The sequence below is a fragment of the Schistocerca serialis genome, chromosome 9, assembly GCF_023864345.2.
Source record: "Schistocerca serialis cubense isolate TAMUIC-IGC-003099 chromosome 9, iqSchSeri2.2, whole genome shotgun sequence".
Lineage (NCBI taxonomy): Eukaryota > Metazoa > Arthropoda > Insecta > Orthoptera > Acrididae > Schistocerca > Schistocerca serialis.
This window is the reverse complement of record NC_064646.1, coordinates 340,988,303-341,013,145: the sequence shown is the minus strand read 5'-3', so window position 1 is coordinate 341,013,145 and position 24,843 is coordinate 340,988,303. Positions and strand designations below refer to the sequence as shown.

At 39.6% G+C, this 24,843-nt stretch overlaps 1 protein-coding gene across 1 annotated transcript; it reads left to right on the top strand.

Moving 5' to 3' along the window:
* Positions 1-21,710: 21,710 nt before the first annotated feature.
* On the top strand, positions 21,711-23,597 carry LOC126419252 (high mobility group protein HMGI-C-like). Its single transcript, XM_050086409.1, has 3 exons — positions 21,711-22,302; positions 22,400-22,545; positions 23,139-23,597. Exons 1-2 carry the CDS (start codon positions 21,836-21,838, stop codon positions 22,407-22,409), a joined length of 477 nt encoding a protein of 158 aa, XP_049942366.1. The 5' UTR covers positions 21,711-21,835; the 3' UTR covers positions 22,410-22,545; positions 23,139-23,597.
* Positions 23,598-24,843: the final 1,246 nt, after the last annotated feature.

Sequence of the window (24,843 nt, the reverse complement as noted above, 5' to 3'; positions counted from 1 at the left end):
CATCTAGCAGGTGAAAGATGGGTGGGAGACATGTTTGCTGGTTCTCTAGACGTGGGAAACACCTTAGTTGACTTTGTAAATTATAGGGATGATTTGGAATCTGTTATAACATCAACATCGGTATTCGCGAGTGGAAATATCAATTACCTCTTTTTTTTTGAGTTTTCACGTAGAGTTCTTCGCAGACAGGATTAGTTTCTAATTTTCTAGATGCTCAGTGGTTTACGGCATGCTGCACCTCGCTAGGGTTTCAGGTTTCTAGAGAAACAATTTCCAGTATATATCTTCGGAATTATACTGTACAAACGATTGGTATCACGCTGCTATGTGCTTATAGCGAGAAGCATCGCATGTTCTTGTAAACCCAGAATCTGGAGATAGGTGCAGAAAGCAAACAAGCAAACAGGTCGGGATCAGTAATAGTGACACCTTTGTGCCGAGGGGAACCGACCCAGTCTTTGTACAACAGTTCGGAGAGTGACCTCGGTCCGCTGAGGGTGCTATAATCATGCTTCGGGCCAATGTTTGCCCAGGGGCAGGTGACTTGTGACCGACAGCTGTGGTGGATGTCCTACCGACCTCACGGGAAATATCTAGTGCTTATGCTACATGCCTTCACGGTATATGTACGAGTGTCTGAAGGTTGATAGCTATATACAAGATGCAGAAGCGATGATTTTGTATGGCGCAGGATACAAATTGTGTGTTTTCTACAACGATACATTGTGTAGTAATATATAGCCAGTTTGGTCTTCAGTGACAGCGCAGTGTAATTGAGGAAGTGTCTTCCCGTATTTCATGATCTGTAGATCACTTTTGAAAGGTTTAATTATCAGTGCAATATGGCAATCTGTACAAAATAGTTTTGCCACTAAATGCATGTCTGCAGAAAGAAAAGGCGGACAGTGCTTCCACACCAGCAGCATCAGCAATTTTCGGGTAAATTCAGTAAGAGCCAATCAAAATGCTCCATTCATTCACAAGACATCCTTTGTGCTGGGACATAGGAGCCTGTACAGCCTGATTCGAACAAGATGGGGGTAAAGTATCTATGGAAAGTTCTGAGAGTAAGTGATGTCTTCTTTGTTCAAGTGTTCAAAGACAAGTTGAAGTAGACCATCCATCTCTGGTGGGATGCTGTCCCTCATCGACCATTGTGGCATTACGACATCTCCAGACCAATAGCTGCAGGATACCGAAAATTTCTCTTGTGCAGGTCAGTGCTTCGAATTCTGTTTGCATATTTGTTCTGATTTTCCCGTCTGTGCCTAGGGAGTGCTTTCTTTCCAAACAACAATAATGCTTTTATGTTTAACGGTGTTTTCACAAGTGTGCACATGCATGATGAAGGCTTTTAGTGGCGAGAACGTATATCGTATCTGAAACGTACGTTGTAAGCAGAACATCACGATTTCCAGGAAGGGTAACACGGGATGTCTCGTTAGGACCACAGGAAGAATGCATTCGGTGTTATTCTGGACTATTTTTTTTAAAGAGGTCCTGTTAGGGCAAGAATTTCCATGCAGACAAGCTGAGACATCATGAAAGCTCCTACCACAGCAAAAGCGGCTGTTAACTATTTCTGCCACACTTTACGGTTTCCGAGAAGGAGACTTACCTCTTATCTACATAGACATGAGATGTCGGTATAGCACTGACAACCTTTCAGCTGCACATGCACAGGTGAGTCGCCAGGAAAACATCTCGCTCAGTAATTAGGCCAGCAGTGGACTCGCAGTTATGCACGGTGGCTACGTAGACACGTGCATGGCCAGAGGTGTCTCACATGTGGAACGGACTGTCCCACTAGGATCGCTAGGAAGAATGCATTCTGTGTTATTGTGGGAAGCATTGCAAAAGATATCTATAGCAAGTCCGGGGGGGGGGGGGGGGGGGGTAGGCGGGCTTTGCTGTTATTTACGTAGACATGAGACGTCAGTATAACACTGACAACCTTTCAGCTGCGCCTACAAAGGTGCATCGCTAGGTAAACATCTTGTGGCTACGTGACATTGCACCAGCAACGCTGCCTAGGTAAACAAGTGCACATGGCCAGAGGCGTCTCACATGTGGGACAGATTGGACTGGTGTGAGGGCGCCAGCCCAGCGTGAGCTCCTTGGGAACTCTTAGGGAGAAATTTGCTGATACGTCACAGTTGAATTTCTTAAAAATAGTTCGAAAGCTTTTTTGCATGCATGTATGTTTGTGCACTGCATTATTTTCGGTTGTTTCAGCGTTATGAGCGTTATACATGCATTAGTTATTGACAATTTCACTTGTAGTGAACGTGTCTGTGCATCAGTGTACTGCATTATTTTCTGAACAGGACTGTATGCTGTGCAATGCATTATTTGCACAGATTATAATTAGTGAGCGTGTTTGGAGAGTTTTTTACATACATTATTTTGACAATGTATGAGTTGTTTGCGTATCTGTACATCAGTGTACTGCATTATTTCGGTAATTTGCAGTTCTGTAGGCTGAGTGTAGGGTGTAGGGTGAGTGTTTTGTATCAGCATAATAAATAAACCATGTGAAATCCATCCCTGAATAAACTATTCCATCTTCCCACGAGAAATAAATAAAGTACACTCCTTCCCCTCCCCATGAGCTGGACACAGACTGCGTCCTTTTCCCGCCATTTTCCTTGGACCACTACAGGAATACAGTGTGCTCTGGTGGCAGTACTGTGTACTAGGTCAGTTGTACTCTTGACCTCATGGTGAACACACTGGATGGATCTTCTGCCTATGACAACTCAAATTGTTTAAATAAACACTGCATGCAAAATAAAGACTTATGTCCATCCTATCCAGCAGCCCAGTGCGGGCTGAGTGCTTTTCCGGCCAGTTTCAAGGAGGAGGTGGTGGCTGGATGACTTAGGCTGGTGGAGGTAGCCCAAGTGACCTTTCTTACGCCAAAATATTCCTGTCACTTTCTTAGGTTAGTGGAGATAACCCAAGTGACCTATTTTCCCAGTAAAATTTGAACTTACCACCCTGACGCAATTGCAACTTGCGACATCTATCGCCGCCATCTTGGTTCCGCCATTTTCAATATATTTGGCAACAATGTAGAGTGGGGCAGCTCCCACCTTGCTCTACTACTAAAATAAATTTCGAATAAGGTCAGTCCGCATCTCGTGGTCGTGCGGTAGCGTTCTCGCTTCCCACGCCCGGGTTCCCGGGTTCGATTCCCGGCGGGGTCAGGGATTTTCTCTGCCTCGTGATGGCTGGGTGTTGTGTGATGTCCTTAGGTTAGTTAGGTTTAAGTAGTTCTAAGTTCTAGGGGACTGATGACCGTAGATGTTAAGTCCCATAGTGCTCAGAGCCATTTTGAATAAGGTCATACTGACCCCAATGGTACTCAGTGCAAACAACAATGAATAAAGTTTAATGAATTGTAAATATAAAAATGAACGAAACTTTGCTGGACACAACTGACCTGAATTAAGAAGGTTCATATACTGACAGAAAAAATACCACAAAGGTGATGTTACTAGGTTAATTACACCAATGGGAAAATATCTCAATACAAAAAAATCGCTGGCACTGAGGCAGAACCAGCATTCATTAGAAAACACAACTCACCTCCACCCTACCATCCAATGAGCTCTCACTTGACACCACTAAAGTGGTTTGAGATCAGTGAAATGTATGCTACAGAAAGTCCTGCTCGGAGCTGTCCTTGATGTAACCGATTTGTAACAGTTAGTTGTTTCGCTGTTGTGCAAACTGCTGCTTAGATTGCTGCTGCAGGTATGATATGATGTGTCAGAGCCATACACTGAACACGGGGGTTATCCCTCTGGAGTAGAGCCACGTGGCTCTCTGGAGTCAAGTCTTTCCACAGTATCGCATCCAGCTTCTCGTAGCCCTATTACACGACCTCATTCAAGCTCAGTGAGGTGTTGATAATGGCGTCTATGTCACCTTAAAGACATAAACTGACCATGTCTGGTCTCACAGGTAACTACTGTTCATGACCGTTACAGCCTGTATTTAAAGCAAAGCTCATATGGGTCCTCATAGTGGAGTTACTAGCACCACTGTTATGCGACTGGCGCGAAATCTGGATAGACATCGTCTCTCAGCAGTAGAAATGTGCCTACCAACTTTCGTTTATGTCCCACAACTCAATTTTGGTGTTGCAGTTTTTTCTGGCAGTGTATTTTTTCCTGTTTCAATAATTTTCCAGTCAGTTTATTATGGTAAGCAGTCAAGCAGACAAACAAATAGGGTGCCTGAGGTACTGCCAACTACTGGAAGAATGCAACTAATAGCTGCATTTATAGGCCTACATTTTGCATACGATACAAGATAATCTCAAATTAAATATTTCCACATCTAAATTATTCGACAGTGTTTGTCAAGTGTGCATAGTTAATTCAGCGACTACAATTTTTGCGACAATATGTCAGCAGGACAATGTTTATGTCAATGTTATTACTTCACTTCCTGAAAAGAAAAGGTCAGACACCCATGCAATATTTATACCAAGTGTTGCAATTGTATTTCCGTATCTAAAATATGGAAAAGGGTGTTAGTATTTCGACCTGAGAATACATTGTTTGTATTTCATAGAACGAAATGCTATCACCTGATGGTATTACAGATTTTTGGTGATTGTTTGCCTTAGTGAGCACTATTTTAGGGTGAAGAAGAAAATACATTATGTTCTACACTAGAAAAATCTAATCAGTGTTATTAACAGGCTGATAATGCTTTTCATTTGCATTAAACTAGATCTACTTGTTGTTATGTACAAAACCAATTTTCTAGGAATGCTGCAATATTCAAAGAGTGAAGTTGTGGTGCTATGTCTCTCTGAAGCGTTAACAGTCCGTATTTTGCATAATCAGCTACTAAATACTGCAAGAAATCTAGTGGTAATGCTCCAAAAAACGAAATGTAAAAAATACACAAGATAGCTATAGCATCATTATAGGATGGAAGAAGGTGTTTTGACGATATCTTTGTTGCGATGTCCCAGAAATCTCGGAACCGAGGTGATGCAAAACTTCTTTTGATTTGTGTGTTTCGATCTTCGTGCCATACTTTGCTAGCACAATGGACGCCCAAATTAAATATCTCGCATGTAAATGTTCAGTGTTCCTTATTAAAATACATACAGCTCACTTATTGGCACTACTTAAATAAATTATAGGCTAGTCAACAAGTATATTTCGACAATGATGCACAAATTCATCAAAATACGCAAAAATTGGTTCAATAACAATGAAAAACACACATTGGAATGACAGCTTAAAGTTCAATTTCCCATGAGGATTACCAAACTAATCAATGTCATTCCCATAGCTAAATTTATTACAATCTCGTCCTCAAAAGCGATTTCAGAGTTAGCCACTAGGTATACTGTAGTGTACATATACTAAAATATTAATTTCATCTTGCAGTTCAATTGCTGTCATCTTCTGCTGTCGCACAGTGGAAACTTCATGATATTGTAATGAATAACAAATTGAGCAACTGTAGTACACGTTAGCATAGCTAAGAAATGAGGGTTGCTATGCTTTCAGCTACCCCCAGTAGAATGACAGTGAGCCGTGGTAAAATTTGCTGTTTTGAAGAGCGCGCCACAGTGCGTAGTGTAAAGCAGTCGCCTTCCGTTTCTGGTGGTGGCGCCGCTGTGGCAGTCGCAGCTGTCGTGTCTCCCTCTGGTGGGAAAGCGGAAAAGTTGGCTGTTCACATGCATTTAAGGGGCGCTATGAGCTCGGCAGTCGGTCTGTCTGTCAGTCTCAGCTAGTTGGTCAGTCGGAGTGAGGCTAGGTCAGTCTCGCGTCACCAGTTGTTGGTCTGTCTCTCGTTTGCATTTGTGTGGCAGTTAGTGTCTGTCGTCGGAGTGCTAGTATATCTGTCGTTTGGCTCAAACTTTAAAGCCAGAAAATGTGAGTTTTGCCACTCCGTTAGTAACAGAACTCAGCTAGTGGTCGCCCGGTCAGGGCTGAGTTCCTGCATCTGAGTCTGCACGTTAGGCCGCCAGTCTGCTCGAGTTGCTTGGGCAATGGTCATTGGCGGTTGGATCGGTCGGTTGGTCGGTCGCGCACTGAGACACGAGATGACTTGTCCGCCTTGAGCGTCGGCGCATGTGAGATCCCCTCGTGAGTCCAGTGGGCAGCGCCTTATAGAAAGGGGTAGTGGCTTCGCAGTTCACACGAGAGCAATAGGAGCGAAAACACGACATCGGGCTGGCCAGGGCGAGCTGCGACGTCGTGAGACGGGAGATCGGCGCGCCTTCCTGCGTCCGTTGAAGCGGCTGGCAGCGGACAGTTCGGGAGAGTGTTGGGGGTGCTGCGCCGGGTCTTCGCCAGAAATCGCAGTTTATCAGAAATTAAGTGATTGGAGATATGTTGTTTCATTTGCTGGTTACATTCTACTTGTTTTCTTGGTGAGGTCACCAGCCGCTTGGTTTTGAGGTCGTTCCACCATTCTTCTCCGTTTACCCACCTGTGGGAAGGTGGTTATTTGTGAATTGGGTGGTCCGTTTTTCCCTTGTGGAATTGGGGAGGTTTAGAGCAATCTGCGGTTCAGGTCGTTTAGTAACTCCCCCCCCCCCCCCATGTCAATCTGCCATATGTTAATAGCTGCCTCTGTCATGTTTGTCGGATTCGGTGTTAACGAATTTATTTCTTAATGGCCGAATTCTTCAAATATGATTTTATCTTGCCTATCATCTTGCGAAGTGGCATATGTGTAATGTAGAGCATAATGTACATTTTATGTAAGTCTCCATTTCATGGGTTTTATTTAAATAGTCATTTTACGTTATAAGGTTGCCACCCTTCCACCGTAAGAGTCCTTTAAAAAAATTGCACTTTCGGTGGCAAGTAATTTGAGTGTTGTACCATTTCCATCCGTCTTACATGCATATTTTACGTGTTTATGTGAGTTATTAAAAATTTTTTAGTTCAAAGTAATCTGGTGTGTTGTAAATTTGCAGCAGTGTACTCTTTCAGAGGTTGTTGTGAGCAGTCATGACTACAGCCATGTTGAAAGGGAGGGGGCAAGCTTCTCAGCCTGAAGGCTCATACTGTTAATATTGTTCTTTCTGCCTCTAAATAAAATTGTAACTTGATATTTCGAGGGTGTTTTTCTGCTTCTAAATTTTAAATCTGTTTTTGAAAAAGCTTTTAGGAATAAAATTCACATTTGTCAAAAGTAATTTCATTTTCCATCAGTTACTTCCTGGCAACTACTTCCACGCTCTCCTAGTGTGATTAAATGTGTTAATGTTCTTGATGAATCGCTAGTAAATAAAGTAAATTCTTTAATAAAATATTTTTGAAAGTAAATTTACGGTTCAGACAGAAAAGTGGCAGGTATTCGTCAAGAAAAACGCAAATATAATAATAAGAGGTCGATTGAAACATATGACTTTACAAACAACAATACCTACAATTTTTACAAGATCTTTGAGGAAAATTTAGCTGGTTACCAACCTCAGAGACCATGCTTCCAGTGACCTGACAAAACCCTGTAAACCAATACAAAGAATAATTTTGAAATTCTACTGAAATATTTCAGTACACTCCTCGACTGCAGAGAACCATCAGAAGAACTCCAGTTTGTAAAACCAGAACCAAATCGTCATTCGCTTCCACCTTCACATGGAGAAATAGTGAAAATAATCAAATCACTAAAAGCGACAGAGCACTTGGTGAAGACAGAATTATTACAAAATTATGGAAATTGGACCACAAAAACCTAATATCGAAAATTCGCAGAATAATATTGGAAGTCTGGAAAACAGAGAAAACCCCAAAAGAATGGAAGAGCGCCTTGATACTCCAACTCCACAAGAAAGGAGACAAAATAAATACCAACAACTATGGAATAATCTCACTTCTTCCAGTAACTTATGAAATCCTGACTTAAGCTTTGTTGAACTGACATATGCTGAGGAATCTCCTTCTTCCAGTGACCTACGAAATCCTCTTTAAAGCGTTGCTGAACTGACTTAAGCTGCAAGTGGATTCACATATTAGCAAGTATCAGGTGGGATTCAAGGAAGTCAGACCTTGTATTGAATAGATCTGGAACTTTGAAACCATACTACATGTCAGATGACGCTGAAACACCATTGCCAAATTTGTGGAATTCGAAAACGCTTATGTTTCTGTCCAGGAAACTTTATCAGAGACGACCTAAAAAGTGAAATTCATGGAAAAAATATCAAATTCATTCGCAGTTCACACAGCAGACAACCAAGGAGATGGTTTATCACCACTCTCGTTCAGCATCATACTGAAAAAAATAATCAGAGAATGGGAAAAGCCCATCAGAGGTATCCGAACTGGCTGACCTGGTCGTATTGACAAATAACAAAGATGAAGACAAACTAGCACTAGATAAACTACGTTAAATCTCCTTTAAAACTGGTCTCCCAAATTTCTTATGAAGAAACTAAATATATGGACACCAAATCAGCTGGAAAACTTCCGCTGCAAACACAGTATGGGAAAATCTCACAAGTAACTCATGTCAAGTACTTAGGAGAAACCATCCAACCAACAAGACTGAACACAGTCACCAACACGGAAAGATGATGCTGAATGTAATTAACGAATGTGTACGTTCTACTGCTAAATCCAAGAATAAGGAAGAAAAGTGTGTTTCTTGCGAAAATTTCGACACGTATTGTGATCAGTTATGCATCACATGTCTAATCATATTAAAAATAAGTGATAAAGCTACAAACTGTTATAAAGAATGTGTAGAAAAGAGAAGACTCCGCAAAGACAGGCAAAGAATCTAGAGAAATGTTTGTGAAATGCAAGAAGTTCGACATATTTTGCGACAGCTCTTATTAAATAATTGTGAAGGTTATGGTAACAAACGACGATCACAGTGTGTAACTAACCTGTTTCTACAGGTCATTACATTAAGATTAGGGTCACCACCGACTCTAACCATACAACTAATCAAAGGTTTGGCCAAGTCGGAAAATAAATTAATTTGATCACAGACCAAAAACTCACAAAAATGCATACATTGTGATATCGCTCATAGGGGATGCGATGTAATTAATAGTATTGCCTGTGCACTGTTCACGAGAATCAAACATTTAAAATAAAATAGAAAATATATGAACACTGTGCATAAGATCAGCTCCCAGCAACACATCTGAAAATAAGACTTAATCTAAAGCATTTGTTTTATAATAAAAGGGAAAACTAATTACTAGATCTGTACGTAAGGAAACGCGTTGGATGTGCTAACAGGAAAGCTATGAGGTGAGTGGCTTAGGTGCAAAAACGTAACCTCGGAACACAAGAGAAAATTGTGGACAAAATCATTTATTCCTAAGATATGGATGTGAGGCATATACACAATTCCTGATAACATTAATTCCTAAAACATTAAAGAAAAGCATGGGCACATTCACCATTGTAATCTACACCTGAAATCATTGGTGTGAATCATTCATACAACTGCTGTTACCTGATAACTGATCGCAATAACTCGTAAAGCGGTACACGTTTCGCAGTACACCCATATGTCCACGTGGTTTGTGGAGACGCAATTTCTAGGTATCGTGGCCAAGTTGCAACAATGTCACATCACACAATCATGAACAGTTAACATTCTTTAAAGCAAACATGAGATCGGACAGTTAATGATGGTAGCCCAACAAACTCTAATGTTCAACCATGTAGTTGGCTCCCCACAGACGAAAGATACATAAAGCAAGGAAAATTTACGAGAAGGCACAGCTATTAACATTTAGAAAAATGAAAGCTTATACAGGCACAGCTGAAGGCAAACAGACATTCATACAGAAGCGAGTGCTCACTTCTTATCGACACCTTTGTGTGTCACGCTTCCGGCGGATCCACGTCTGCTATAGAAATTTACTAAAAGAAAAATCTGCCAAAGTTTTGCATTCCTTGCTGCTACAAGGCAAAGCAAACTTTCAGAGTTGAAAAGCGAGACCAAAAGCTAACAGCTCTCCTCCCGCCAAGTAACAACGCGCCACGCGGTCAGTCTAACTCACCCTTCTTCGACTGGAGCACAGCTGTGGATGCTTCCCGTACCGGCGGCAGACTGCCTCCCTTTTTCTTCTCCAGCCTCTTCCACACTTTGCGTGGCCCGGAAAACCCAAAGAAGCCATTTCCGCCACAAACTTAAACAGGTGGATTTCTCACAAGTAGTGCAAACTTCTTTGCCTACTTGACCGCTACGAGAGTTGGCTATGCTGTACAACTGCTGCTGAATCTGTATGACTATCACAGACTTTCTGCAGCAGACTACGCCACCGTCTAGCAACGTGACACACAACCAAATTCATTCAGTCACACCACTATGAGGGTTATGAGAAAAGAGAAACAAGGAAAAGAAAGAGAAATGCTAGTTAAAATGGGCTACTGGACTAATGAAAGGTGGCTACAGGACCCTTTCAAGTGTTTTCTGCGATCAACGTCATAGAGCCACGAAAGTGCACTTGAAGAAGCTGTGGATAGAGGTCAATGCTTATTTGGTAATAAAGCTATTAGAGGTATTCTGTGTTTCAAATGTAGATATGTATACCACCACAACTGTGTAAACGGGAACACTAGTCAAAAGATATGGATATGTGGTAAATGTTTAAAAGTGAACATCAGGGAATAAATAATTTCAGTGTTGTTAGAAGAATTGGAAATGTTGAAATCTAAATATGGCAACTTGTTACACAAAAAACGATATAAATGTGAAATCAAAACTGAGGTGAATATTTGGTAGGAGCCTAAAAAGAAGGGGGAAAATCTCGTTTCTCTGTAACTGAACCATGTGGCTACCAATAACTCTTTTAGTGCCTTAGTGGGCAAAATCAGGGAAACAGAAAAATATGATCAAATGACAGAACAAGATGGTCCTTCTGGAAATATAGCAGAAAGGCCACTTATTGCTATCCAATGGTCATGGTCGAAAATGTGTACTGTTGCTAAATGAGAAAACCTAAGTTCTGTATAACATCTGTTATTAATTCTGATGCAAGCCTCAGCAGTGTGTGTTATGGAGCATCGAACATAATAGTGATTTTAAATGTGATTTTGTAATTGTTATTCCAGCAGGAACGATTGATAGTCGTAATAAAAACAACTTTTTCCGTGATTTAGAGTGGGTTATTTACAAAATGTATTCATACAATTGTACTGGTATGTACCATTCCTTACTGTTATGATATACTACACTCCTGGAAATTGAAATAAGAACACCGTGAATTCATTGTCCCAGGAAGGGGAAACTTTATTGACACATTCCTGGGGTCAGATACATCACATGATCACACTGACAGAACCACAGGCACATAGACACAGGCAACAGAGCATGCACAATGTCGGCACTAGTACAGTGTATATCCACCTTTCGCAGCAATGCAGGCTGCTATTCTCCCATGGAGACGATCGTAGAGATGCTGGATGTAGTCCTGTGGAACGGCTTTCCATGCCATTTCTACCTGGCGCCTCAGTTGGACCAGCGTTCGTGCTGGACGTGCAGACCGCGTGAGACGACGCTTCATCCAGTCCCAAACATGCTCAATGGGGGACAGATCCGGAGATCTTGCTGGCCAGGGTAGTTGACTTACACCTTCTAGAGCACGTTGGGTGGCACGGGATACATGCGGACGTGCATTGTCCTGTTGGAACAGCAAGTTCCCTTGCCGGTCTAGGAATGGTAGAACGATGGGTTCGATGACGGTTTGGATGTACCGTGCACTATTCAGTGTCCCCTCGACGATCATCAGTGGTGTACGGCCAGTGTAGGAGATCGCTCCCCACACCATGATGCCGGGTGTTGGCCCTGTGTGCCTCGGTCGTATGCAGTCCTGATTGTGGCGCTCACCTGCACGGCGCCAAACACGCATACGACCATCATTGGCACCAAGGCAGAAGCGACTCTCATCGCTGAAGACGACACGTCTCCATTCGTCCCTCCATTCACGCCTGTCGCGACACCACTGGAGGCGGGCTGCACGATGTTGGGGCGTGAGCGGAAGACGGCCTAACGGTGTGCGGGACCGTAACCCAGCTTCATGGAGACGGTTGCGAATGGTCCTCGCCGATACCCCAGGAGCAACAGTGTCCCTAATTTGCTGGGAAGTGGCGGTGCGGTCCCCTACGGCACTGCGTAGGATCCTACGGTCTTGGCATGCATCCGTGCGTCGCTGCGGTCCGGTCCCAGGTCGACGGGCACGTGCACCTTCCGGCGACCACTGGCGACAACATCGATGTACTGTGGAGACCTCACGCCCCACGTGTTGAGCAATTCGGCGGTACGTCCACCCGGCCTCCCGCATGCCCACTATACTCCCTCGCTCAAAGTCCGTCAACTGCACATACGGTTCACGTCGACGCTGTCGCGGCATGCTACCAGTGTTAAAGACTGCGATGGAGCTCCGTATGCCACGGCAAACTGGCTGACACTGACGGCGGCGGTGCACAAATGCTGCGCAGCTAGCGCCATTCGACGGCCAACACCGCGGTTCCTGGTGTGTCCGCTGTGCCGTGCGTGTGATCATTGCTTGTACAGCCCTCTCGCAGTGTCCGGAGCAAGTATGGTGGGTCTGACACACCGGTGTCAATGTGTTCTTTTTTCCATTTCCAGGAGTGTAGAAGTCAACCAACCTGTGTATAGGTTTAAAAGATATATAATAGTCGTATCATCAAAGTTTGTTAAAGTGAAGGTAATTGAGATCCATCTATTCTTGGAAAGGAGTGACTATACTAATTATGGGCTACACCTGAACAAAATAATCAAGTGCAGACTGAGCAAAAACATTGAAACAACAATAGCAAGTACATGGAATCAAGATGAAGTAATAAAAACACTTACAACTAGCTCTGCCAGAAAATTATCCCTTTGTGCTGCAGAAGCCACTGCAGACCAAGCTGTCAAGGACACAAATATGGGTAAAAAGGAGTGCATTGTACAGATTTCTTCAACAGTGATATAATTGCGTCTCAATCACTACATAAAGAAACATTGATGCTAGAAGATGGTTCATTCAAAGAGAGTCAAGAGTTTGAAAGTATTTCTGCTGCTTAATGCACTAGTAAAAAAAAGTGCAACCCGATTATCAGTGAGAGCAAGACAACTTCTAAAGAGAAGAAGTGACTTTTTATGGTTGGCACCTTCATGACCACAACAATATTATCAAGTGGACAAACCTCCAGCTGCAACATAGACCACAATATAAACAACCCAGCTCAAAGCAAAGCAGTGAAATATGGTGCACATGTAGCAAAGGAACAACATCAGGACAGTGAAGGTAAATCAAACAATCATACTATTTTTCACCAAAATATCAAGGTCTCAAAAATAAGTCGGATATTTTATCTGCAAATATAGGTGATATGGATCTCATAAATCATGCACATGGTTTATGTTTACTGAACGCCATACGACATTTAGTATTGAGGGACTGCAACTTGATGAGTATGATTTAGCTACTCACTACTGCAGCTCAAGTAGGGAGAAAGGTGGTGTCATATTTTATATAAATAACATGGTTATTTATAAACCGCTAGATTTAAACAAATTCTGTACAGATCAACATTTTGAAGTCTGTGGTACTGAAATTATAACAAAGGACATATTGATTACAATTTGTACAGTTTACCGAGCTCTGGCTGGGAAGTTTTGTGTCTTTATGAATAAATTAGAATCCCTTTTGGCTAAACTTTTTCTAGAACCAGAAAGGTAATTTCTACAGGGGACTGTAATGTTAACTTCCTAACTAATAACAACTGTAAGACTGACCTCGAGCATTTAATGAATTCTTATAACCTGGCAGCTATAATTAACTTCCCCTCAAGAGTTACGGAATATTAAAAAGTCTTATAGACAATATTTTCATTGACAAGAATAGAATAACCAGTGCAAGTATAAGCCTAGTCACAAATGGTCTTTCTGATCGTGATGGCCAATTACTTGAGATCAACAACATCAATGTGTGTAACAAAATTCCCCACATCTATCAGTCCTTTAAATGTGTGAACACTGAAACTCTTTCAGCTTTTAATCGCCATTTGTCATACATTGATCCATATTCAGTGTATAGGATAATGAATGTAAATGACAATGTTAACATTTTCTTAAATGAATTCTTCTCTGTATTTGAAATTACTTTTCCAAAAAGAATTTTGAGGAAGAACATTACGGTTTCTTCCAGAGAGCCATGGATTACAGAAGGAATTAAAATTTCTAGCATGTCCATGAGAGAATTACATGTCTAATTAAGAGCATCAAACGACCCAATTGAAAGATCCTATTACAAACTGTACTGTAAAGTTTTAAAAAGTGTGATAAATGATTCCAGAAGGTTACATATTAAATCAGAAATTCATAACTCTAGAAACAAAGCAAAATCAAATGGGAACATCATAAAGAGAGTGTAACAAGAATAATAAGAATGAAAATTCCATACAGGTGATACACAGTCCTGTAATAATTTCTAATATATTTAACAATTACTTCTTAACTGCAGTGAGACATGGGCTGTAAGTGCTCACTAAATATGACCATTAATTTATTACAATGAAATGACTACAGCTTACATGACCTAATTTCTATAGCTCCAGTCACTAGAAGTGAAGTTAAAAATATAATCTAGGCTCTAAAAATTACAAATACCACTTGTATTGACAACATTTCATCCAAAATTATGAAGCAATGCAGTGGGTGTATATGTCAGGTAGTGTGTCACATTTTCAATGAATCTTTGCAGCAGGGTATTGTCCCAGAGAGATTAAAGTTTGCTATAGTAAAACCACTTTTTAAGAAGAGTGACAAAACTAATGTATCCAACTACCATCGGATATATCTTCTAAGTTGCTTCTCAGAAATATTAGAGAACTGATATATATAAGAATTGTAGACCGCCTCAACACTAACCACATCCTAAACAGAATGCAGTTCGTGTTTTAAATCTATATCAACAGAGTGGTCTACTTTCTCCCTAAAAAATGAAATTCTTGGTCGACAAACAATAAAATGTCGGCTATTGGAATCTTCTGTGAGTTTTTCAAAGGCCTTTGACTGTGTAAACCACAGCATACTCTTAGGGAAGGCCGATTTTTACAGTCTGGAGGTGGGTTGAATCATACTTACGCAATAGAAAGCAGATGGTTACACTTGATGGTACTGATGGCTGTCCTGTTTCATCCGAGGTCCAGTTATCAGCCGGTTAAGCTCTAACCCCGGAATAGCGCGAGAAACGCGTTGTACGAACCCGGGCTAAGGCATAACCGGAGAGTAAACTCGGGGATAGCTTAGCTGGTGATTTTTGGCCGGTTAGCGAGCTTAACCACGGAATAAGTTTTAAAGATGGCAGGAATAGCCGTAGATTCAGACAGCAGTGACGAATTTTTGGCTGAAGTGTTCATAAAAATAAGGAAGGAGAAGAAAGTGAGATGCCGCCCGAATTATTTTGATGAATTCCACGACTCAGAATTTATATGCAGATTTCGCTTGTCAAAGGAAGTCGTGCTTCGTCTTTTCAATAACGTCAGAAACTGGAACATAGGGTGGACAGACGAAACTATTTCTCTGTTTTCTATGATAATACTGTTAATTTGTGTAAAATGTGAATGCCGTTGTGTTATTTCTGTAAATTAGGCACTTTAAAACGACGATTCGTGCCAAAATAGTCTTGTGTATCTGGCGTGTGTTACAGTTGTTGCAGTAGTAGAAATGATTGACTCGTTTTATTTAGAAGACATTCCCATAATAGACTTAACGAAATCGAAAATCCACACCAGTTATGGGTACTATTTGTATGGCAGTTTTAACAGAAACGTGAATTCTCATGTTGCAAAACGCTTTGATAAAACAGTAGTGTCCCAATTTCAGACACATGACGTCAGTATTGATACACAATTTTTTCTATTGAAAATGATCATTTTTGTAAACACCACAGCAGTCTCAGAACAACTTTATTTTTTTAAAATACGTTGTGTAATTAGTGCATTGTTATAAAATCTGCAGTGTTTGTTACTCTTGATGATCAGCTGTTTGACCACTGCAAATTTTATAATAATAACACAGTAATTACACAATGCATTTTTGAACCATCCATTTATTTTAGCATTGGAAATGAGTTAAATTCTGTGTCACACCTTTGTGGCTATAAATGGTAATGAATGTGCTTCAGTTTTTAGAAAGACATCATTAATTTCTTTAGAAAGGCAGTATATTTTATGATGTGAATTGTGAGCATTAGTCTTACACTTGTGCTTATGTGTTGTGAAAACCTGGAACTCAAGTACATCATGCAAAGAACATTATTGTGAGGTACCTGATATATGTGTAGCTGATGGACCACGTCCTGGACTATCTGGCCCCTCTATGTCAACTGTTGAAGAAAAGATTTAAAAATGTTTGTTTCACAGAAATGACAGAATTTTAAATTACCTTTACCTAACTTTTAAGTTAACTGCTGTGGACCCTCCAGGCTGTTAAAATATTTACATTCAACATCAAGTATTGAACTGCCAACAAAATAGTATCACAAAATAATATCATCTTTCAGGATCATTCTTTCCACATTATGAATGAGTACTGCCTTGTTTATTCCTTGCTAATGATGATTACTTTCACTGGGAAAAGAAGATTTAAGACTTTATCTGACTATAGGGCCTGTTACCTGCAAAGGGTACAGTAACCCCGGTTAATGGCACTAAAATATAGAATATACATGGTAATATCTTAAAACATCACGTTATGTGAGAGGGCAAGCATATTTACAGCTCTGTGAGACAGACACAGTGACATAGGATCTACCTTAGCACAAATTTTAAATTACATTCCCCAATTTTTTTAAGTTAATTGGTGTGAACCCTCTAGGCTGTTAAAATATTTTCACTCAACATCAAGTATTGTGCTGCGAACCCTAGTGTAAACAGAAGTTTATAGTTCCCCCACGTAAGATTTAGATTTTGTGTGGTAGAGGATGATGTCAACAGCTAATGCAATATTTGAAGTTTACATTACAATACCGAGAAAATGTATGAACAAAGTAATTAATTTGTTTACCAGTTGTTTCATTTTGCACTAACTGCAAGCTTGCAGAACTAGAGTCAGATTCATGTAAAGAACTTGCATTTAGATCCAATGTAGTGCGCTTCTTAAAACTCGTATTGGATTTTTGCAAGTTGTGTTATCTGAAATCAAATCATGCAGTTGACAATAACACAAAAAGACAATAGATTAGAGCTACTTTGTATGCAATTCACATTTTGTAGTGTAGATGTTGATTAGTCTGCAGTGCTCAACTCCTTATATTTTACGTAATTTATCATCTGATGAACTACATCTCAATGAGTTGCACACAGTTTAACTAATTTAATTCAACAAGAGAATCGTTTGCATTGAGCTTATGCACGAGACACAACATATCTGTAAATGAATACATCGTTTGAAACTACTGTGTTTCATTATGAACAAAAATGGAGCGCTAGAATATTACAACATTCACTTTTGAGACAACTGTACGAAGTGCTACAGTATAATTACTTATTTTGAAGTAGTTTTCATGTTTATTACCTGTTGGATGTGTCTCCACAAGCAATGGCACGCTTACTTCAGACATTTGTCTATGGGCATTTATAATCTGAAAACAAAAGTGACTCTTTTAAGTAGAGATTATTGTAGAAAACAAGGAAGAACAAAGTGAAGATCTTACTTCTTCAGTTACTTCCACCTCCCCCTATATTACACATAGATGCTAGAGATACTGTTAAAGCTATAATTATATGTTTAAAAGAACCGTTACTTATATATATTGAAGACATTAAATGACAACAGCCTCTAGTTAAGATATGACCCATAAGTACATTAATGATACCCCAGAAATATAATGAAGTTTATGGCTGTCCACTATAAATGCTGACAACCTATTCTCCATGTGTATCCCCTAATAAAATATTTAATTACCGCCTCATCATAAAAATGGTATTTGTATTTGGAAAAAAAGAAGCAGCAGAGGTGGAGGAACAAACAGTGTTCAATAATTCAGTAAATGTACTACACTTCCTGTAAAACACCCATTGCTACTGCAATGAATTAATCATTCTAAAATTTAATTACGACAGAGAGCTAGCCCGTAAATAACACACCTCAGAATTATCAGCCAAATTAAACTCCGTAACGCCTGTGTTGTCGCTGGCTTTTGCAGTCTCTGAAAACATGACATGACGTTCATTATTTCAAAAAGCTGCTCGCCTTTCAAAATAGTTACTACATTAGCTGCCTATTAAAAATTCATTATCTACCATATTGGACGGAATATTCTTTCCTAGAAACGTTGCGTCAGAATCAAAATGACTAGTGTGGCCATCTGAAGAAAGTTTAATTAAATTGGGTATTTTTGTATACACAGGTATAAATTTATGTTCGACAAAAGGCCCACTGCCAGTCTGGAGCCTATGCTGCCTTATGCAGCATAATATTTTCTGATCTCTTTCTTTAGTGTGTCATATTTCTGTCGCACCTGATCACTGGTTCTGCATGATGCTGTTTGTGAGTTATAGAGATCGCATACTTTCTCCCATGCTTTGTTCTGAAATTTGGAAAGATATCTTATTGGTCAAAGAACTAAAACTTAATCATTTAACCAATTTCCAGCGATATTTCATTACAAAGACATTACAAGCTTAGTTAAATGTTTTGACAGACCTTTTCACTACATGATACTGCATCGGTTTTCTTGTTCTCTATTATGCTTCTGAAATAGTGAACGATATCGACAAGCTTTAATACATCTTTCAGGGAATAGTTTTGGGCTCTCAATCGCTTTTTACTCATTTTAATCAGCTCTTTTTGCAGACGACGAGACGTAAATGAACTTCAAAAACGCGCGAAAATACCTACAGTGCTCTCTTGCTGTTGCCAACTTAACTGAACGAGATCGCTATTCCAGGGTTAAGTAACCAGAGAATAAAATGGCATCGTACAACGCGCTGTCAAAGTTATACTGTGGTTAGCTTATTCCGTGGTTAGCTAATCTTGGAGTTAACTGGGCGTTGTACAACTGGCCCTGAGGCACATAAAACGTGGAGAGCTACAAGGCTGTATGTTGGGGCCTTTACTTTTTCTTATCTTCAGCAAAGATTTCCCAGTTTGTACAAACACTGGGATCAAATTTACTCTTCTTGTTGATTATGCTACTATTCTGTTTGAAAGCCAAACAACCAGTGCACTGTAATACAAAACTAAAGCTTTCCTTTTAGGCATCTTATACTGGTTTAAGTCGAACAGATTAGCTCTAAATATTGAAAAAAAAACAGTACATGCAGTTTCATACATCTTGACACAAAAATAAAGTAATCCAAAAGAGCTGTGATAACCAAAACATGTTTTGTGAATTTGCAAAGTTCCTAGGCATTCTAATTAATGACAAATTCTGTTGGTCTGGGCATATTCTACATCTCCAAAGAAGACTCAGTGCAGCAATGTATGGCATATACGAGTATGTAATCACGCCTGGTGGTGGTATGAATGCTATCAAAGCTGCTTCTTTTGACTATTTTCACTCTGTTGTGTCATATGGTAAAATTTTCTGGGGTAATCAACATTTAGACAAAAAGTCTTTATTGCACAAAAGAGAGGAGTTAGAATCGTGAGTGGCATTCATCCAAGATATTCTTGGAGAAACCTGTTCCCTAAGCTCTCAATATCAACGACCACTTATCAATACTTAGTTTCCCTGGTGGTTTTTGTCTGTAATAAACATTCTCTCTTTACATTTGATAGTACACACCATGATCACAATACAAAGTCTAAAAATAATTTACATAGGGATGTAACACATCTAAGTCGTGCACAAAAAGATGGTTGTTATTCTGCCACAAAAGTTTTCAATTCTCTTCCATCAGATATTAAAGTCAACATTAATGACTCACCTCCATTTAAATCTAAATTAAGAAAACATTTTATGGATAAGTCATTTTACTCTCTTGATTAGTATATGAAGATTAACCAGTGATTGTTTTATTACACTAGTATTGTCATTAGTATTTATTTTTTGAAACTTTCAATTTCTAATGCACTAGCCATTATTTGTCTTCCTGGCACATGGTGCTCAATGTATAAATAACTATTTTTTTGTATCTTCAGATATTTTCCTTAATGCACGTTATTTTATTGTACACTGTTTATTGTATCTCTATAGCAATATAAACCTGGTTCATTCCACATCATTGAGATTCATCACAATATGGGTCTATGGAATTCAAAGTAGATAAATAAAGAAATAAATAAAACTACTCAAACTAAACTGGCAAGGAATCATTACAACAAAAGATGGATACCTCATAATGGAGAATTATGACAATGCAACACGATTGTTTTGGCCTGGTTGGGTTGTTTGGGGGGAAGAGACCAAACAGTGAGGTCATTGGTCTCATTGTAGTAGGGAAGGATTGGAAAGGAAGTCGGCCGTGCCCTTTGAAAGGAACCATCCAGGCATTTGCCTGGAGCGATTTAGGGAAATCATGGAAAAATTAAATCAGAATGGCCAGACGCGGTATTGAACCGTCGTCCTCCCGAATGCGACTCCAGTGTGTTAACCACTGCGCCACCTTGCTCCGCCACAGTTGTTTTACCACAAGCCTCGTATGTGGCAAAAACCACAGTTATTAGAAGAACGGAGGAAATTCACGGAACAGAGCAACAACAACGGAAAATTCTTAGAAAAATCTATGACACGATTCTCCAAGAGGGAACTTGGGTCAGACGAACCATGAAGGAACTCTCCGAACGTACATGCAACATCACAGATAAATTTAGGAAAAGATGCCTTTAGTTCTACAGACACCTATGTAGCATGGATGAAAACTGACTCACAAAAAATTTTACATCGTTAATGCAAGCAGATTAAAGACCTACTGGATAAAAGAAACACAAGAAGATCTTTAATAATTGAAAATTTCAGAAGAAGAAATTGAAAACAGAGAAAGGTTCAGAAGTAAAATCTGAAACAAGAAACTCCAACAAGTGTCAACGAAAGAAACAACAGAGGAAAAATGGACAGGCAGAAGGAAGAAAAACACGTTGAGTTAATGAAGAGGTTTTGGGAAGAAAAGGAATGGAAGCTCTGTTGACTCAAGTGCATCACTCTCCTAAAGGGGATTCATTGAGAATAATAATAAGCACTCGATACAAATGTAACTAAATATCTCTGTATCTTTCAGATACGTTCCTATGTGATAAGTGAAAAGTCCTTATATTATTCGCCCTTATAAGATAGCAGTAGATGTCTGCAATGGAATCTTCAGTTGATTCAACTTACGATATAATTTCGTTTACTGTGGCCAGTGTTTTGTGCATGTTAATATTACATGATTTAAGTCAACCTCTTCTTCACGGCCGTGATAGCAAATTGCGGAATCGTTAACTTTAATTTTATGAAAATCATCGAGGTAACATTTACGTCCTAATCGCATTCATATTATTCAGCTCTGGTGCTGATTCCGTTTAACCAGTTCCCTGAGTGTTTCCCATTGGATACAGGCATAAAATTTTCCTTTGTACCTTTGGGCTAATGTCCAGTCTCTATTCCATTCTCCCTGTGCTTGTTGGTGTATTTTCCATATAAAGTCACTACATGAAGAATAAAAACGTCTATATACATATCCGTTTACGTGAAATATGAATCGATCTCTCTGCTGTAGGTAACCTCCTTGTGAAATAATCATCTCTGATTTCCTCTAGCGACGGTTTGTATGATTTGCCGCCATACAGTTCTTACCGTTTGCAGTTCGAGGGCGGAGGAAGCTGTTGGCGCGAAACGGTTGGTTGTTAGAGAGTTAGTTGAAGTTATTTCATCTGAACCAAAATGCCTGCTAAGAAGGGTAAGCGTGCAGCAGCCAAGGGTGAGCCCGAAGAAGTGAAAACAAAAGTTGAATCACCGGAAGAAAATGAACCGACGGAACCGAAAAAGCCGCGAGCTGCTGCGAAGAAAGAAGATTCAAACGATGAAGCCGAAGAAGAGCCAGTGCCGGAAAAGGAGGCGAAAAGAGGCAGGGGCCGTCCGAAAAAATTAGATGCGCCAGAAAAAGCTCCAAAAGGTGAACCGAGGAAGAGGGGACGCCCGAGGAAGGTAGCTAAAGATGAAACGGAAGCTGCGGAAGATTCTGCCGAAGAGGATAATGGCGTGGAGGAGAAGAAGGCGGCTCCTCGTAGTGCAGCCAAACCAGGAAGACCAAGCAAGAAACGTGGTCGTAATGCGGCTGCTAAAGAAGATAGTGAGGAAGAATCTGATGGCGCAGATGACAAAGATTTGAAAATTGCAGTGGAACATTGGTGAGTAAGAGTGGTTATTTATGATTTGCGTAAAATATTAATAAATGAAATGTAATTTTTCAGTAAATCAGTGAGTGAATAATTGTTTCTTTTTCAGTAAATCATGAAGTATTTTTCGCCGCAAGGCCTTGGAGCTCTCCGAAGCCTTGAGGACAGAGTGGCCCAAACTTGAAATTACGTACAATGATTCTACCCCAAGACGAGGAGCATTTGAATTCGTTCTGAAGAAACCAGATGGAAGTGGTAAGTGGATTATTATTGTATTATGAGCCCGCGTGTTTCGTAGTTTATTTCGAAACATGTTACCAAACCATAATTTAATTTTTTTTTTTAAGTTCACGTAGTGTAGAACACAACGTAACCAGGAGCAATTTTTTATATGTCAAAATTAAATAACGGCCCTATCCCGATATGCTATAGATATTTTTCGCATTCTGCTGTAAATATTTTAATATGTAGTGTATAAAAAAGTTCACTTATCAAAAAATCACTTCTAACAATACGCATTCATTGTTTATTAAGAGGGTAAGTGTGTATTGTACCTATGTATGCAAATGAGATGCATAACTAACGTAACTTCTTGGCGCCAAAATATTCTGAACGTAATAGTTATTTTTGTGCTTTAATGATTTCTTCGAATAGAAATATGGGATAAAAACAAGAAATCCAGTTTGTAGTTATCATTGCTTAAAATTTTGATGAAATTTTCAAATTAAAAAATATGCTTGGAGATATGTGATTACTTCTAGTTACGGTATCATTTGCTGTATAGGTGGAAATAAGACCTATTAAGTCAGATTTCACGGTAAGAGATAGTCATGGTTATCTTGTTCCAGATTTTGTACTTTGGAGTGGATTGAAGAAAGGTCCACCACGTAAGGAAAAGTTTCCAGACTCCAACATTGTCATTGAATCTCTAAGGAAAGCTCTCTGAAATTCTTACGTCTGTGGTTTCCAGCGTATGATGGTGAAGCCAGAAAGAATGTAATGTTCCCTGCTGACACTGATGCTTCTTGGAAGCCAAGGATACAGGAATTTCAGTTTTTGCTGGTGTTTAATAAAATGCTTCTTGTCTAGTGAAGACTGTTTAGTTGTAAGTTAGAGACTTATGTGGGCCACTTGATTTCTTTGAAACATTAGGTGAAGTTGCTGTGCTGCTACTCAAATTGTTGATTCCCTCTAAAAAGTGTTTTAATACAGTTTTGTAGTGTTAGGTTTCTTATGTTTTGTACTCATTTTTTTTAAATTTGTGCTGTGTACATTTCTTATGTTTAATAAAGAATGTCTTAAACTTTTGTCTTGTGCTAAGTTCATTGTATCCCCAGAGTACTTTATTTTTTATATTTGCTTTGAAACAGCAATGTGATACATGGGTAGTTTCTGGAGAAGTGATCTTAGTCCTATGTTGCTGCCCAATTGTACTACATTGCCATATAGACTTGGGGGCCACAGTAAGAAGTTTAGATAGGGGCTGCCCACCTAAGAAATTGATGCTTTGTGTGGACTGTCTTGAATGTGTTAGCTTTGTTTCCAAGATTTGTTGAGTGATGAACACAAAGTTTTTAAAGATGTTTGTAGTGTTTTACAACTTTGCTGAACAATATATTGGTATAAGTACAGTTGCTCATCTTGGAATACTTTAAGTATGATTGTGCAGTTAGCTACAGTTGACATTGGACTTGCCTGGAAAAGGTCTTATTGATATTGCTGCATGCTCTTGCACAAATTTGTTGGGTTCAAATTAAATGCAGTAATATTGATAATGCAAATTGTATTTAGGAACTTAGCAGCTTGTACCATTTTTATTCTTTCTTCCAGTTTGCCATTAGTGGAGCATGTATGGACTTAACTTCACTATATTAAAATTAGGCATTTGCTTGTGCTTCCACAGATATATGCATATAGGGCCTATGAAGGAGGAGAGAACTTGAGTGGGCTGAAATGTTGTAACATGAAATGTAACTAGAACTTTCTGTAGTGCCTGCACTTACTCTTAGCTGTTGGGGTGAGGGCTGTTACAGGAAGTTTCTTGTGCAGACTATAGGCATTCAATACAAAAGTATAAAGTGTGAAATTTACTTTAAACTTGAGTTCACTCATTGTTACTGTATATCTTGCTTAAACTGTAATTTTACCAAGATGAGACTAGACGTTTAGTAATTAAACTCTTGTTGCTGCTTATGATTGGTGAGGTTGGCAGTTAAAGAATGTAAGTGATCTTGAGCTGGACATTTGCAGGTGTAGTAGTGAGCCACATGCCAAGAAAGTGAGCTAATCAAGCAATGATGGCAGTAGATTTAATACATCTAAAATTATCAGTTAGAAAGAGTTGTCAGTAATGAATTAGATTGTATCAGGAATGCTATGAATGAAAAGTATAGTGTGAGCTGCAGAAGGCTTATAGTAGTCTGATAGTGCCACTTAGCAGTAGCCAATGAGATATTTTATGTAGAAGCTACATTTTTGTCTTTATTTGGAGAGAAGTGGAAAATGTGATTGCCTGATAGTATGTTATCAGAGTGAAATTCAGTGTCTGACTGT

Coding starts and splice junctions, on each gene's coding strand:
- LOC126419252 (XM_050086409.1), top strand. CDS start 21,836: ATGCCTGCTAAGAAGGGTAAGCGTGCAGCAGCCAAGGGTGAGCCCGAA.